The sequence below is a fragment of the Gasterosteus aculeatus genome, chromosome 5 (assembly GCF_964276395.1).
Source record: "Gasterosteus aculeatus chromosome 5, fGasAcu3.hap1.1, whole genome shotgun sequence".
Taxonomy (NCBI): domain Eukaryota; kingdom Metazoa; phylum Chordata; class Actinopteri; order Perciformes; family Gasterosteidae; genus Gasterosteus; species Gasterosteus aculeatus.
Genome location: NC_135692.1, coordinates 510,549 through 526,502, shown reverse-complemented (window position 1 = coordinate 526,502; position 15,954 = coordinate 510,549). Strand labels below are relative to the sequence as shown.

General features: G+C 41.5%; 1 protein-coding gene and 1 long non-coding RNA gene across 4 annotated transcripts; one reads left to right on the top strand and one right to left on the bottom strand.

Annotated features, from left to right (window-relative positions):
- Window positions 1–283: 283 nt before the first annotated feature.
- Window positions 284–3,888, bottom strand: LOC144407977 (uncharacterized). The gene is made up of 3 exons (XR_013467711.1): window positions 3,269–3,888; window positions 2,733–2,831; window positions 284–2,609 (listed from the first exon to the last, which is right to left on the bottom strand). It is a non-coding gene; the product is annotated as an uncharacterized LOC144407977 (long non-coding RNA).
- LOC120818175 (uncharacterized) lies at window positions 3,854–8,089 on the top strand. 3 transcript variants are annotated; one of them, XM_078103013.1, is made up of 10 exons: window positions 3,854–3,971; window positions 4,112–4,198; window positions 4,769–4,887; window positions 4,979–5,362; window positions 5,448–5,664; window positions 5,851–5,988; window positions 6,306–6,523; window positions 6,621–6,774; window positions 6,855–6,964; window positions 7,488–8,089. In XM_078103013.1, exons 2-10 carry the CDS (start codon window positions 4,132–4,134, stop codon window positions 7,797–7,799), a joined length of 1,719 nt encoding a protein of 572 aa, XP_077959139.1. In that variant the 5' UTR covers window positions 3,854–3,971; window positions 4,112–4,131; the 3' UTR covers window positions 7,800–8,089. The 3 variants fall into 3 exon arrangements, with proteins under 3 accessions (XP_077959139.1, XP_077959140.1, XP_077959141.1); XM_078103014.1 differs by lacking the exon at window positions 4,769–4,887 and having other exon boundaries at window positions 3,858–3,971; XM_078103015.1 differs by lacking the exons at window positions 3,854–3,971; window positions 4,769–4,887 and having other exon boundaries at window positions 4,011–4,198.
- Window positions 8,090–15,954: the final 7,865 nt, after the last annotated feature.

Genomic DNA, 15,954 nt, shown 5'->3' with positions numbered 1-15,954 from the left:
TGAATCTTATCAAGATAAAAAAAACTTAGATTTAGAAGTGTTAGACAATTGATCTTGTTTTAAGAGTGAATTTCTTATTTTTAGTGTTTAACTTTACACTAAAATCTTAAATCAAGCACAACCTTATCTTTTTTGTCTCAAATAGGCATGACATCTTAAAATGAGTCAAATAACTGTTAAATTAAGATCTTTTACATCTCTCCCTCAAATTCTCATCAATAAAGCTTGTTTTAAGATTCAGTAAACTCAAGTTGCTTGATTCAAGAGTCACACAAAAAGCATCTGAAAGAAACAGAGTTTATTATTGCTCTGACTTCAAGCATGTTCAGACAATGTGAGGATAAATTATACAGCCTTCACCACAACTCACCATACAGTCCATGGAATTGTTTAATGACCAAAACAGTTTGTTAACAAAAACAGGCCCAGGAAACCGGCAAACTTGATCACCCAATAAATCAATGCTTCCCTTTCATTCCTCCATTTTAATGTCTACTTCTGTGGGCAATAATATCACAAAGACTATATTTTATTGGCACAAACATATGTTCCTTGAAACTAACAGAAAAATAAGAAATACAGTCAATGAGTTCATGTACAAATTCTGTAGCCTGGGCAACATTGGGAACTGCCACCTCATATGCCAGAAATTCTGGACTCAAATTCAGTGTCTCATAACGCTGGTACTCAAAAGCAACATAAGAGGAATCAATCACAAATATATCTTTTATCAGTCCGAACACTGGGAAAGCATCATCTACATCTACAATAATCATAGATTTACCACTAATGTACTTATTGCCATTGAGGATGTACCATTTCACTGAGACAACAGATTGCATGACCTCTACGCCTAGAAAATCTTTGACTTTTCTCTTGACATAATCAAAATTTTTGACAGCTGAGACAGGCCCCGATTCTCTTTCACTAGCAAAAATTGGATGCTCAATGCCTATTTCATTTTGACAACATTCAAGGAACTGGTTATGGTTTGCAAGCGATTTACAGACATTTTTGAAATTTAACTTAGAAGCCCACTGCTTAAAATAACTGTGCTTAGCTTCAAATCGCATACACATACTTCTTATTAATGGACCAAGAGATATGATTTGGCTTGGTAGATGTAACATGTAATGTTGCTTGGGTATTACATTGGCTTCAGAGAAAAGTTCTTTGAAATGATGCAGATGTTGCTCAATCATGCGTCTGAGCCGTAATACGGTTTCTAAAGAAATAACAGGAGCAAGGACAATTTGAACAATCTCAATTAACTTGAGAATAAATTTGACATACTCGTTGTCCATACCGTTCAAAAGAAAAGGTAGGATTTTTAAAAGTATCAACATTTGTCCACATGACTGCTTTAATTTATTGTCATTAGCAGCTAAAGTACTGACACTAATAGGACATGGCTTATCTCTTATGTCTAGAGGTGAGTAAGGAAAATTTAGAATAGCTGAGTTAATCTCATCTAATTCTATCTGTCCTGACAGAATCAGGTTTTTTAATACAAGCTTTATTTCCATTGGTGCAACACCTTCAAAAATTACATGCATTATATCCTGTGGTGTTTGTTTGATCAGATCAAATGCTGGAACATCAACTAGTCTGCTTCTTCTGTTAATCCCATAAGTGGTTTTGAGGGATGCTTTCAATGTTTCTGTGCTTGCCTTATCTATTTCAACACACTGCCTAATGTGCTTTTCCAAAGTTCTTTCAGCAAACCTATTCTCCTCAAAAATACTTTGCATATCCTCAAAGGAGCATTCACAATGTCTACATTTGCTATAAGCAAAACCAACACCTTGTTTAAATCCAGCAATATCATGTTGGGCAAGTGTGTCTCCACATATGGCGATCACAGCACCAAACAACTCAATTTCACCATTTGGGGTGTCAATCCTAACACCATTGTACAGAAGTGTCAGATCTTTTTGGATTCTTTTTAGTATAACATCAACACCCCACTGAGAAATATTGTTTGCCTTGGCAATAGCCAGGAGTCTTATTGCAGCCAACTTCGACCTAAATTTTGGATCTATATTCCCTAAACTATAATAAAACATCAGTAATTTATTTGCAGAGGCATGGGCGCCTAAAGGGTTACATATTTCAATTTCATCGGTGTACAATAGTATTTGCAATGCATTTGGCCTTTGAGAATATAATGGATGGGATGTAAAAAGGGCTCCATCAGTAAAATCATACAAGAATCCCTCACTTCTTTGTGGTACAGTGGTTAACATGGTGAAGATTCTGGGATTGGTCAGTAACTGCTTAAGACTTTGAATGAGTGGTACATAGTAAAAACTTTTGCCTCTTAAGGCCATGACCCTTGAAAGACCACGCTTTACCCAACAAATCTTCTGGGACACCACAACTTCCTCTGGGTTGACTGGATTGAATAGTTCCCGGATGGTTTTATTCTGTCCATATGCTGTGGTTGAGAAAGGATCCATGAACGCATCAAACGTAGCCAAAGCCTCCCCTTGGAGCTGAGCAGTTGTGTCTGGATTCTCTTCAAACACCCTTCTGATTCTCTCCCTTAGTGTGTCAATGAGAGCAGCTTGGTACTGTTGCACCCCTGAGATGACACTGTTGACAGTTCTCTGGGAAAATATTTAAAATGTAAATAATTTTGGCACCCATATAATTCACAGGCCCATATTTTACATTAGAATAATTTAAATTAATAGTACCATTAAAGCATTTGCCCATGAAGATAAATTTACCTGTGATAACTGGCACTGTTCCCGGACACTGATGGCGAATGCCGCTGCGGATCTAGCTATATCAGGTCTGGTTCTGGAGGTCACAGCAACAGCGTCTTCCTTTATAAAATGAGTTGTAATTTTTTAAGAGCGAGTAGATGGACACAGTCAAAGTTGCAATTGATTTGAAAGGAAATGGACATTTTTGAGGAGATGCCCGAGAGGGGAAAGACTTCATTTTAATCCCGTATTCGCTTCACTGGTCTGGAACCTGAGCAGCTCTATCGTCTAAGGTAAGAGGAATTAAATGTTTTTTTTAATGTTTAATCTTAGCATTCAATGGAGATAATACCTATGAAAGAGAAAGTGTGCATAGGCTACTCAAATCATGCATGATTAACGCGCACACTCGCAGTGTGGATTCAATGAGGCCCATATTTAAATATATCGTTATATGTAGGACAAAAATATTAAATTACATAACAAGTCAGCATCACACAGAGAGCAACCTAATTGGCACGATAAGATTGAAAATAAATTGAATTGTGGAAACTTACGGACTCAAGGCGGCCGTCAGCTTCAGGCTGTGGTGACGGTTCAGGTAAAGAGGCATCAGGTGGGACAGCCGTAGTGCTGGCCGCTGCAGGAGTGCTACAGCTGGCAAACACCGAAACACCAAATGTTTCCTGTCCCAAAGACCGAGAAGAAGGCGTCGTACTCCATCCGCTTGGTGGGCATCCAGTCCTCAAATACTGAAGGTGCGTCCGTTTAATGTGGCGAAAGAAAGAGTTAAAAACTCTAAAGTCCTGTTCACATCCATCAATACCACAGTAAACCCAAAAATCCGGGCTGCGACTGTGACTTTTATTAATGTGGCTAAGGAGTACTTTAAGACTTAAAGCAACAAAGACGAAACATATCATACACCTCCACGCCGCCATGATGCACCGTTGTTGTCGCGGGCTAATGATCCAGAGGTGGATGGGGAGGGGGGCACTCATAAAATATATTGTTATTATTTTAACAATACATTCCTCTAATTATAAATGCGACTTAATTAATTTTACGATGGTAAGTTTTTTAAAAATAATATTTTGCTAACATGTTCATGTTTACGTCCGATCATTTCTGCGCATCCTCAGTTCATGTCCTCCAACGGTCCCACCTCAATGACGTCAGTGTTCGCGGTTCACCGCTTGAGTAACTGAAAGATTTGGGTGCGTTACATTTGACGAAGAAGTGCAAGAAGAGCGGCTCAATGTCAGTAAACTTTATTGAATTAGTAAATATTACTATGTCGGTATATGCTTAGCAAGCTAGCTAATTGTTAGCTAATGTGCACTTTTACACGCTAGCCGTTAGCTAACGAACTCTGTTTGCCTATGGGTTTTCCCGGGTAGTTCTACGGTACCGCCTGTTAATGCTTCAGGGAGCTGATGAATCTAAGATGGATACTTTTGACGATGCCACTCTATCGGTGTTGGAGGGTAAGTCATGAATACAATTTATATCTGATGCATTGATGCTATTTATGGAGTGTACTTTATTAATAACTGAATACTTTTATTTGAAATCCAACATTTTTCTGCTTTCTGGGTTTTTTCTCAACCGTAATTTGCTTAACGAATTTATAATATTCTTAGGATGAAACATTTTAAGTAAGAGTCAGAATTCTAAAGCAAAATATATGGTTGTAAAATAGAAATCCCACATTTTAAAAACACGCGGTCTGCAGTGTCCCGCAGGCGGGAACGTTACCCTTCCCCCCCAACATTGTAAATCATCCGCCATTCATCAGATTGTTATGTAGCATAGTCATTATACCTCATTTGAAAGCTTGGACTCTTATGAATCAATACATGACAATGTAAAATATGTGTTTATACAATGTCAAGTCAATCGATATCTTTTATTAACCAAATTAACCAAAAATGCCCTCCGCCCTTGGTGCTTCACTACCTTCTAGCTGCAGTGTACAGCCTTACTAAATAAATTGATTGGTTCTGTAGCTTGCTACTGCTTTATCTAAAGATAGATATTTGTCATATATCTCACAGCTGCCAGTGTTGATGAGGAGGCTTTGAAAGGCCTTAGCCGGGATGACCTGAGGGATCTTTTTCCTGGCCCAGAGAATTTCCTCAAAAGAAAGAAACTTTGGAATTTCATCAGTGAAAATGTAAACACAAATTGGAATCAGTAAAAACTAGTAAAGTATACATTTTAATGGTTCTAATGCATTTTGTTTTTATTCCACACAATTCTAATAGTGTGAAAATACCACGGACCAAGATGCCAACAATTGTGCCATGCCACCATGCCAGCCTCAAACCTCAACCCCCATATCTGCTGAGAAAAAAATGAAAATGCCAGACCCTCCAGAGTATGTGGTGTACACAGATTCAGAGTTAGACATGGTGCGTAGTCAATACTTTGCACTGCTCTGCAATGGAAAGGAAAAAAATTACAAACTGTCCAAGGAGCTATGTTGCAGACTTGTAAGGAACACAATAACCAGTATGGTTGCTATCCTGCGTGCTAGTCCCATGGGGAAAGAAGTCAGTTACCCGTCAAAATTGGAAATAAGAGCCATGTCACAGAAGATTATAGACTATTACCCAATGTTACGGGATGATGATCCAAACATGCCTTATGTAAGTATTATTTTTTTATCTAAACCAAAACTTTGGGCAGGTCAGCAACAAGACAAACAACGTATCTAACATTCTTTTACCACAGCTGACTATCTACACCAAAATGTACAAGCGACTCCAAAATATGAGATCCCCACGGAAGAGGCAAGGCTCTGTACCACAAAGAGGAGTGGCAAAGACAGCTCTCTTCAGTGCAGACAACCAAGACATGGAGACGGATTGGACAGACACAAGCAACTCAAGTGATAATACCTTACTTCTTGAGAGCAATGATGACCTTACCGAGGACAACTCCAGTGAAGGTGTGCAAATTGTTTGCAAAAAATGAAGGGGTGCTGTTAGACTACTGTTTTTTTGTCTAAAAATTGTCTAATCATGTAATGAAACTATAGAGTTTATGGTTAGGCATGCACTGTGTTTATCTGCCGGTTTTGCTTGTTGTCATGCTTTTATTTGTGTTTTATTTCTTTCATTATTTCCCCAAAAAGCATTCCCAGCACATCGACCCCCCTCTGTGCCAAGGAAGCCAAAGACCAAAACCTTCCTGCTGCCATCCGCATCAGCCTCAGGCTCCTCACTCAGGACTGTGATCGCTTCACCAACCACGCCTGCAAAGGATGATGTTGGTAAGCCCACCTCAGCACACCTCTCAGCCTGTTATCCATGATAATGACTTTCAGAGTGGCAAATCAGAGTCTAAACGGTTGGAGATTAAATTCAAATTTCCTTAGTTTGTGGATGTTAATGGAAACTCTTTTTCCAGACAACTCCCATTGTTCATATAAACAACATAAAATTATTGTATTTTTGTATTACTAATTATTGTATTATTGTATCAATTAAGTTAATTGATTTGAGTGTTACAAGGGAAGTAGACCGACCTGCATAATGCAATAAAGTTGTGTTTACGTTGAAATGTCTGCTCTGTTTTTTGCCATTTCAGTCGGCCAGGACAGTCTGAAAATGCAGGCTAGGCACTACAAAACCTTGAGCAACATGTACAATAAGCCAAATGCAAAACCCAATCAAAGTGATGTTGCTCAAGTTTTAGACCTTGAGTTTAAGGCCAGACGGGCTTTCATTGATGCAGATGTTACAAGGGAAGAAGACCGACCTGCAAAAATCTTTGAGGCATATCCATGCTTTAGAGATGTTCGAAATGTATGTTTCTTTTCCACTACTTGCACTTGAATTACTGTCTATCCATCTGTGTTCTAAATGTCCAATGGTTGAATAACTGTGCACAATGCTGTCTTAGGCAATGGATGAGCTGCGGCGCATAGTAGGTGGCACCAACAGCAGATACATCGAGGAAGTGAAAGGAAGATGGGCAGACTTTTGTGCCAAGGTGCAGTTCTATGGTGTGTGGAAGAAAGCCCTGAAACCCCCCTTTCCATTGGATGTCCGTGGAGGTAAGTTGCGGTTCCATATGCAAATGTATTTTGATTTATACCATATTCAGACCATTCAGACCAATCTTTCTATTCTTTAGTGGAGTTCACGCTTGCCCTCTTCAATGCACTCCCATCCCTTTTCCCCTCACCAACTTCACCACCAAAGAAGCTTGGAAATAGCTGTGAGGCACTTCTTCATGTCCTGAAGGTAAAAACATTTTTGTGTGTTGATTCCTTACTGTCCTCTTATTTTCTCACATTTGTTGTGCATGTTCACATAACAATACACCCTAAGTTCACAATCACAGATACTTTTTGCAAAAAAGTGTTTCTAGTGTCCCTCAAATGGTGTTCACAGAAAGGAATACCAAGAAATGTTTGATTAAACAAAAAACCTTTGATTAATTCATCCATTAATTCATCCCAGAAACATAAAAATGCACCTTGCATCAGCTTGTATCCATTGTTAATCCATCCTAAATTCTTACACCTTGATCTGTCAAACAAATGTTGCCCATTTTGAAGTAATTCATGATTATTTCTTCCAGTGTAATAATAAATCAATATTTTTCATCAGTGTTTGTATATAATAATGACTATTTCAAGAGTGTCATTAGTTGCAACTTGGTCATTTATCTAAAAATTAAATTTTTATGTTGAACATGCACTTGACTTTCAATACATTTTTATCTCTTCTCACTTTACACATTGTTCTTTTTATTCTGTTCCAGTCAGGCGAAGACCCTGCCCTGTACCTGGAAAAGCATCCTCTCTCCTCCCCAGTTCTGCTTTCTGATGGCTCAACCACCATTGTGGCTGTGGGTAATGTACCTGTGACCACCCTCCCTCAGGAAGATTTCTCAGACGGGATGTTGGTGTTAATGGCATATTACTACACTTTGCACTTAAGATATCCAAAATGTGTTGCAACGCTCCTGTCAGTTATTCAAACAGAGGTAATTGGTGACACAATCCACGATCAAGATGCCACTAGTGCTTACAGGAAAGCAATGGCTGATTGGAAGTCTTTCATTGAGAAGTAGCTGAGTATTTTGTCATGCCAGTTCTTATTGTTAGCTGTGAGTTGTTATTGTTAGCTGTGCCTAATAATAGTTTTGTGTTGCACAAGCTTATACAGTCACTGAGTTATTACCTCATTTAGGCCTGTATTTAAAATGATAGTTAAGGAAAAATCCATAACTGAGGGCTGAGAAGTGTTTTTGTTTTTTGCCCTTTTGCTTTTAATTTCTTTTATTTTTATGGAAAAGTATTCAAATGTCTATAGCAAACTTGACTTGCTGATGTTAAATAAATGTTGTCTTAAGCCATGTTATTTCTGCACCATTATTCTAAAAAAGGACAGGCTTTAGATTTTAAGATGCTCAAAGTAAGAAAACAAAATGGGTAATTGCTTATATTTAGTATATTTCACTTATTTTGAGGCTGTAAAAGTTTAAATTTAAGTAATCTAGTCTTAAAAACAGCATTTTATGCTTATATTTAGTATATTTCACTTATTCTGAGGCTGTAAAAAGTTTATTTTAAGTTATCTAGACTTAAAACCAGCATTCTATGCTTTTATTTAGTATAATTCACTTATTTTAAGGCTGTAAAAAGTTTAAATTTAAGTAATCTCATTTTACAACCAGCATTTTATGCTTATATTTAGTATAATTCACTTATTTTGAGGCTGTAAAAGTTTAAATTTAAGTAATCTAGTCTTAAAAACAGCATTTTATGCTTATATTTAGTATATTTCACTTATTCTGAGGCTGTAAAAAGTTTATTTTAAGTTATCTAGACTTAAAACCAGCATTCTATGCTTTTATTTAGTATAATTCACTTATTTTAAGGCTGTAAAAAGTTTAAATTTAAGTAATCTCATTTTACAACCAGCATTTTATGCTTATATTTAGTATAATTCACTTATTTTGAGGCTTTAAAAAGTTTAAATTTAAGTAATCTGATCTTAAACCCAGCATTTTCATCTTATGTTAAGCCTTCCAAATACCTCTTTAGACAAGCTTATTTCTAGATTTAATTATCTTAATTCAAGAAATCTTGTCAAGTGAAATTATCTAGCTGCATGGACAGATAATTTCACTTGTTTTGAGTACATTTTACCTCAAATTTAGTTTTTTTATCTTGTTTTGAGACACCCTTTTTTTGCAGTGTAGTACATGAGTGTTCCTTTAACTTATGCTGTCTGGCTGCTTAACTGGTTAACTCTTAAATTCTGTATTTAGGCAGTGAGAGGACAGGCAATGATGCAGAGAGCACAGGAAGAGAAACACCAGGTCCAATAGAGAGAGGAGAACCACAGAGGAACACGTGTTCTGGGGTTCATGGCTCCTCTGTGCAAGGCAGGACCTGACGTGGAGGACAAGGAGGCCCTCTCGGCACTACTGTGAAAAGGAGACTCCATATGTAGATAGTTCTTAATCTGCAATTGTGTTGTTCTGTTGACATACTTTTCTTCACTGTTTTCATAAATTTAATGAACTTGTTGTCATTCATTGTCATTGATTGTATATGACTTTTACTGCTAACATAATGCAATATAGCCAGGACAGCCTTACAGAGTCGCGACGCGTTGCGTTGCTTCGCATCGCGGTCTGTATGATCACAAAATTCAGAGTTTACCCACCTCTAATTTTACCACTACAGCACTGTATACACGTATTCATTTTGTATGAATTCAATATTCTTAATAACACTAATCGTACATCCAGTATAACATTCTAATGTTATATCCACTTCTTCCTTCAGGTCTTCCTCCTCTGTGATTCCTCCACTTCACAGTGAAGACACTCAGGACTGCAGAGAGCGCTGAACACATAAAAGAAGCTCAACATCATGCAGCGTATTCAGTTGCACTGGACCTATTGTCAGGGGTGCGGGTGGAAGGCAGTACTCAAATGCAGACTTGCAGGAAACAAAAGGCTTTAATAGTTACAAGATCCAAAATCCAAAAGGCCAAGGGGCAAAAACACACAGGCATGAACCTACGGGGATCCAAGACAAAAGACAAGAACATGCGTGGCGAAAGACAATGACGCGACAAGAGACACACGGCTTAAATACACAAGGGAGGTGCAGGTGATTGGACACAGGTGGAAACTATTAGACGATCACAGGGGATGACGGGACAAGACAGGAAGTGAAGTTACCCGGGGACACAAGTGGCAGAAAACTACAAAATATAACATGAAGTGAACCACACCGTGACACCTATATGTTGATCTGCTCTGCAGCAGAGTTCAAGGTATTTCATTACTGTGAAGTATAAACCTTTTTAGAAAGTTTAGTTTGTCTTTAGTTTGTTTTATTTTTGTCAGGATCAGGTGTGTGACTGCATGAAGAGTCATCAGTCAGTCATCACTGTCCCAGTGACAGCCCCACCTTTATGCAGCTTCAAGCTCATCCCTAAACCAGCTGTAACGGTAACAATTGGGATTAGATCTTTTAAAAAATATATCTCTGACCACAACAAAACAATCCCCTGGTAGTCTTCCTACTTGCATGTGCTGTTTACATTTTTAACTACATGAATACATTTTCTCCTGTTTCTGTCTTTAAGGCCTCTCCTCCTCCATGTAGCTATAGTAACACTATCCTGACGTGATGACTGGAGCAGTGGATCTACAGCCACTGCACAGGTCAAAGGTCATAATGTTACTGGTCTTTTAAGCATACACTATTAACTCTAACCCTAACCCTTTGATAAAATACCGGGACAGTGGGAAGCTGTACTGCACTCCTCTAACGTCTGTTTTGACCTCCACCTGCATCTCAGCCCTGCATCGAGCTGCGCTACATATATTGCATCCTCTTCCTTCAACTCTTTCATTCTGAAACGGACCACATTATCTTATCGATATCTGGGCCTCTTATGACCACGAAATCATGTTGTTGTCAAAGTCAAACTACGTCATTTACTTCATTCCAATTTGAGGTTAAAAAAGTGACTGCCTTAACCAACCAGACCGTTAGCTAACGTCATATCAAGCTGACATGCTAGCTTTAGATTAAAAAATCACGGTGGGAAGATTTGATGGGGATAACGTGACAAAAATATTACGACGTATAACTTGGATGGCGAGTGTGAGATGCATGTACTGGTAAAATATATTATAACATTGTTTTGTGCTAAAGCCGTGTCTCAAGTGTCCTGTATTTGACCCTGATGTGCAAAGAGCAGCATGATACAAAATGTTGCTTTGCAGCTGTGTCTTCTAAATAAATGTTAACTTTTTGACTTTAATTGATCAACGTGCTGCGATTCTTCTCATCAACCAACTCGGGGGATCGGAGATCCTGACACGAGTTACCTTCGTTAGTTAAACAGCATATTACATCGTTCCTAGCGAACAATTTACCTCAAAACTAGTGTTCATTGCTGATCCAGTAGTCCCGACGGTAACTTCAATTTGGAGCGAAGGGATGAAAAGTTGGAGGGAAACGTAGACTCTGTAGACAACGCTGATTGGCCAAGACTCGACACAAAGATGTTTTATTTGCGAAGACGACATCAACTTTTCTCGGTGTCTCACTCCGATCTCAGAAACGCTGCCCGGCCAGATGAAGGTCCACACCTCTGCCAGAAAGCCTTCAACTGAACCCAGAGTGACAGCAAATTGTAGGATGTCAGTAGAAGTCAACAGTAATTCCCCCACTAATTGCCTGAAGCCCCATAAAGAACAAGCCACATTCAGCAGTTATTGCCCTTCAATTATATCCAATTATGAATAAATGATAGTGCTGATATAATTTGGGGGGTCTTAGATTTTCTCCCCCGCTCTGTGATGGATTGGGAAATTGGAAAATGGACAAGGTAGGATTTGGATTGAGTGCAGCAGTTTGAGAACAAACATGAATGTATCCCCTTAACTAGTTAAAGTGGAGCAAAGAGGTAGAGAGATTTAAATGTATTAATTACTCGCAACTTGTACTTTCTGAAGACTATGCTTCTCCCATAAACAGGAAGAGTAACCGGGTGTTAAACTTCAGTCTAGTGCGGTGAAAAGGACTGATGGCAGAATGTCTACATGTGTGTTTGTGTGCGAACGGCAACTCTTAATAACTACACCACAACTGACACATCTTCTCTGCTTCTGAGGAGACCGATTTTAGTGGGGATTTATTTTGTGGAATAAATTGGCCAATATAATTAAAAACCTTTTATCTCTTTTTTTCCCCTCAACAAAACAATTTTGTTCTAACCCAGAGAAGCAATCCAAAATTAATTTACCGCACCAGTGAGTAGTATTAATGCTTTGCCAGTCCCTTTCCCCTCAGCCACCCCTCCACATCCTCATCTCTTACATGGGTTATGTGATATGAGACGATAGGCTGTGTGTTGTAACATGGGATGTTCCCCGTGTAATCATCAGGAGTAGAACAATACACAGAGGACGGTGTGTGTTAGCACTAATAGACTGTCTTCAGGGGACGAACATACATATGGAATGTTTTTTTGTTTGTTGCACAACCAAAGCTGTGTTAACTCTGCCAGCTCATATAGTGCAGGTTAGATAAAGTACATCACTGGAAAAAGAATTGATGGAAATTGTGAGATGCATGTAGTGGTAAAAACATTCTGTAAACAATTGTCTTGTGCTAAAAGCCAGGTCTCAGCGGTTGACCCAGAGATGTAGAGATAGACAGAATTACATTGTTCATTCTGTACACATGGCATCCATTGTAGTCTGTCCATCCCGGGAGTGGGATCCCTCCTCTGACGTTCTCCCTAAGGTTTCTTCCCTTTTTTCCCTCTTGGAAGGGGTTTTTCATTTTTTGGGGAGTTTTTCCTGTGCCGATGGTGGGTTTCGGGACAGAGGATGTTGTATGTGTACAGACTGTAAAGCCCTCTGAGGCAAATTTGTAATTTGCGATTTTGGGCCATACTGAATAAAATGAATTGAATTGAAATCCTCTGATCGAAGGTCTGTGAGAGCAAGTTAACCCTCTTCCCCAAACACAGCTGCAAAACCTAAATCTTTCTATTCAATTCAATTGGGGGAGCGCTGGATCGTGACACTTTATTTAATCTAGCAACATATTGTATTGGAGGCTCAATAACTGATGTCACACAAAGATGCCCAATTACAAACTACTCATATTAGCAGTACAGTGAAATACAGAGCGAAGCCCCCATCTGCATACATCTTTCTCCCATCAACATTTTTTTCCTGTAGTAATTGCATGAAATTTTACACGTAGATTCGTTGACATGAATGATCACTTACGTTTTCCAGGTCCAAAAAAAAACAAGAAAAAAGAAACCGCGTCAAATCAAGTGTCCAGGTCAGCGCAAAATTAGCTTTTGCTGCCCGGGTCAGGACACCGTTACGTTAGTTTGTATAACCTAGCTTAGCTGACCTACCTTGTGGTTTGGTAAGATGATCCAAGCTGACACCCTGCATTATCGACAGTCCCTCCGGAGTGGCCCATGGTGTGAGGCGCCAGGCGGGTGTGGGGATTCCCGGCTGAGTGCTGCTGCATTGGAGTTTACCCCGGTGGACAAAAGGGTCGCCTCCCTACGCCTTCGGGTGGTGGGGGGGAAAACTCTGACTGTTGTCTGTGCATATGCACCAAACAGCAGCTCAGAGTATTCAGCCTTTTTGGAGACCCTGAATGGAGTCCTGCATGTGGCTCCAGTAGGGGACTCCATAGTCCTACTGGGAGACTTCAATGCGCACGTGGGTGACTATGGAGATAACTGGAGATGCGTGATTGGGAGTAATGGCCTCACTGATCTGAACCCGAGCGGGTGTTTTTTGGACTTCCGTGCCAGTCAAGGATTGTCCATAACAAACACCATGTTCGAGCATAAGGATGTTCATAAGTGTACGTGGTACCAGAGCACCCTAGGCCAAAGATCAATGACCCATTTTGTAATCGCATCGTCTGATCTGAGGCCGCATGTTCTGGACACTCGGGTTAAGAAAGGGGCAGAGCTGTCAACTGATCACCATCTGGTTGTGAGCTGGGTGAGAGGATGGGGGAAGACTCGGGACAGACCCGGTAAACCCAAGCGTGTAGTGAGGGTGAACTGGGAACGTCTCGAGGAGGCCCCGGTCCAAAAGATTTCCAACTCACACCTCCGGCGGAGCTTCTCTCACATTCCTGTGGAGATAGGGGACATTGAACCAGAGTGGTGTATGTTCAAAACCTCCATTACTGAAGCCGCGGCAGTGAGTTGTGGCCTCAAGGTCTTAGGTGCATCAAGGGGCGGTAACCCTCGAACCCCATGGTGGACACCGGTGGTCAGGGAAGCCGTCCGACTGAAGAAGGAGGCAGTTGCAGTGTACCGACAGGCTCGAAGGGCAGCAGCCTCTGCCGTGATGGAGGCAAAGCAGCGAGTATGGGAGGAGTTCGGGGTAACTATGGCGAAGGACTTTCGGTCGGCACCAAAGTGCTTCTGGAAGACCATCCGGCACCTCAGGAGGGGGAAACTGGGAACCATCCAAGCTGTGTACAGTAAGGATGGGACCCTGCTGACCGTGACTGAGGAGGTTATCGGGCGGTAGAAGGAACACTTTGAGGAACACCTGAACCCAACTACTACGCCCTCTTTGGTAGAGGCGGAGCTGGAGGCGGAGAAGGGATCATCGTCAATTGGCCTGGTGGAGGTCACTGAGGTAGTCAAACTCCGCAGTGGCAAAGCCCCGGGGATTGATGAGATCCGTCCAGAGATGCTAAAAGCAATGGGTGTTGGGGGGTTGTCTTGGATGACACGCCTCTTCAACATTGCGTGGAAGTCTGGGACAGTGCCAAAAGAGTGGCGGACCGGGGTGGTGGTACCCCTCTTCAAAAAGGGGGACCAGAGAGTGTATGCCAATTACAGGGGTATCACACTACTCAGCCTCCCGGGTAAAGTCTACTCTAAGGTGCTGGAAAGGAGGGTTCGGCCGATAGTCGAACCAAGGATTGAAGAGGAACAATGCGGCTTTTGTCCTGGTCGTGGAACAACGGACCAGCTCTTCACTCTTTCCAGGATCATAGAGGGGGCTTGGGAGTATGCTCATGGCGTTTCCGGTGGGGGTTGGCCTTCGCCAGGGCTGCGCCTTGTCACCAATCTTGTTTGTGGTTTTCATGGACAGGATATCGAGGCGTAGTCGGGGGGAGGAGGTTCTACATTTCGGGGGGCTGCGGATCTCATCGCTGCTTTTTGCAGATGATGTGGTCCTGATGGCATCTTCCGTCTGTGACCTCCAACTTTCACTGGAGCGTTTCGCCGAGTGTGAAGCGGTCGGGATGAGGATTAGCACCTCTAAATCTGACTCCATGGTTCTCAGCAGGAAACCGATGGATTGCCTACTCCGGGTAGGGAATGTGTCCTTACCCCAAGTGAAGGAGTTCAAGTAGCTTGGGGTCTTGTTCACAAGTGAGGGGAAGATGGAGTGTGAGTTTGGCCGGAGAATCGGAGCAGCGGGGGCGGTATTGCACTCGCTTTACCGCACCGTTGTGACGAAAAGAGAGCTGAGCCGGAAGACAAAGCTCTCGATCTACCGGTCAATCTTCGTTCCTACTTTCGGATGGGTCATGACCGAAAGAACTAGGTCACGGGTACAAGCGGACGAAATGGGTTTCCTCAGGAGAGTGGCTGGCGTCTCCCTTAGGGATAGGGTGAAAAGCTCAGCCAATCGCGAGGAGCTCGGAGTAGAGCCGCTGCTCCTTTGCGTCGAAAGGAGCCAGTTGAGGTGGTTTGGGCATCTGGTGAGGATGCCCCCTGGGCGCCTCCCTAAGGAGGTGTTCCAGGCACGGCCAGCTGGGAAGAGGCCCCGGGGAAGACCTAGGACTAGGTGGAGAGATTATATCTCTGCACTGGCCTGGCAACGCCTTGGGATCCCCCAGTCAGAGCTGGTAGATGTGGCCCGGGAAAGGGAAATTTGGGGTCCACTGCTGGAGCTGTTGCCCCCGCGACCCGACCCCCGATGAGCGGTTGAAAATGGATGGATGGACAAATTAATTATTGTATATCTCTAAGATAGTTCATGTGTGGTCAGCTGCTTGCATATGCTTGTAACTGTTTCTATTCATTTAATTGCACTTCAAATGCAAGTGCGTTCTCGCCGTCTTAGGTATTGAGAAAGGTCCTGTGTCTCCGTATTCATGTGCACCACAGTGTGCACAGTCACACCTGTCAGCAAGTTTGTTCTAACCTCTTTCCTTCCTGTTGGCTAAGAGCACCCT

What these genes read in the sequence shown, in the direction of transcription:
- LOC120818175 (XM_078103013.1), top strand. Translation starts at nt 4,132, where the DNA reads ATGCTTCAGGGAGCTGATGAATCTAAGATGGATACTTTTGACGATGCC. An exon ending in GCTTTAGAGATGTTCGAAAT is followed by an intron (nt 6,524 to 6,620) that starts GTATGTTTCTTT and finishes ATGCTGTCTTAG; the next exon opens with GCAATGGATGAGCTGCGGCG. An exon ending in CACTTCTTCATGTCCTGAAG is followed by an intron (nt 6,965 to 7,487) that starts GTAAAAACATTT and finishes ATTCTGTTCCAG; the next exon opens with TCAGGCGAAGACCCTGCCCT.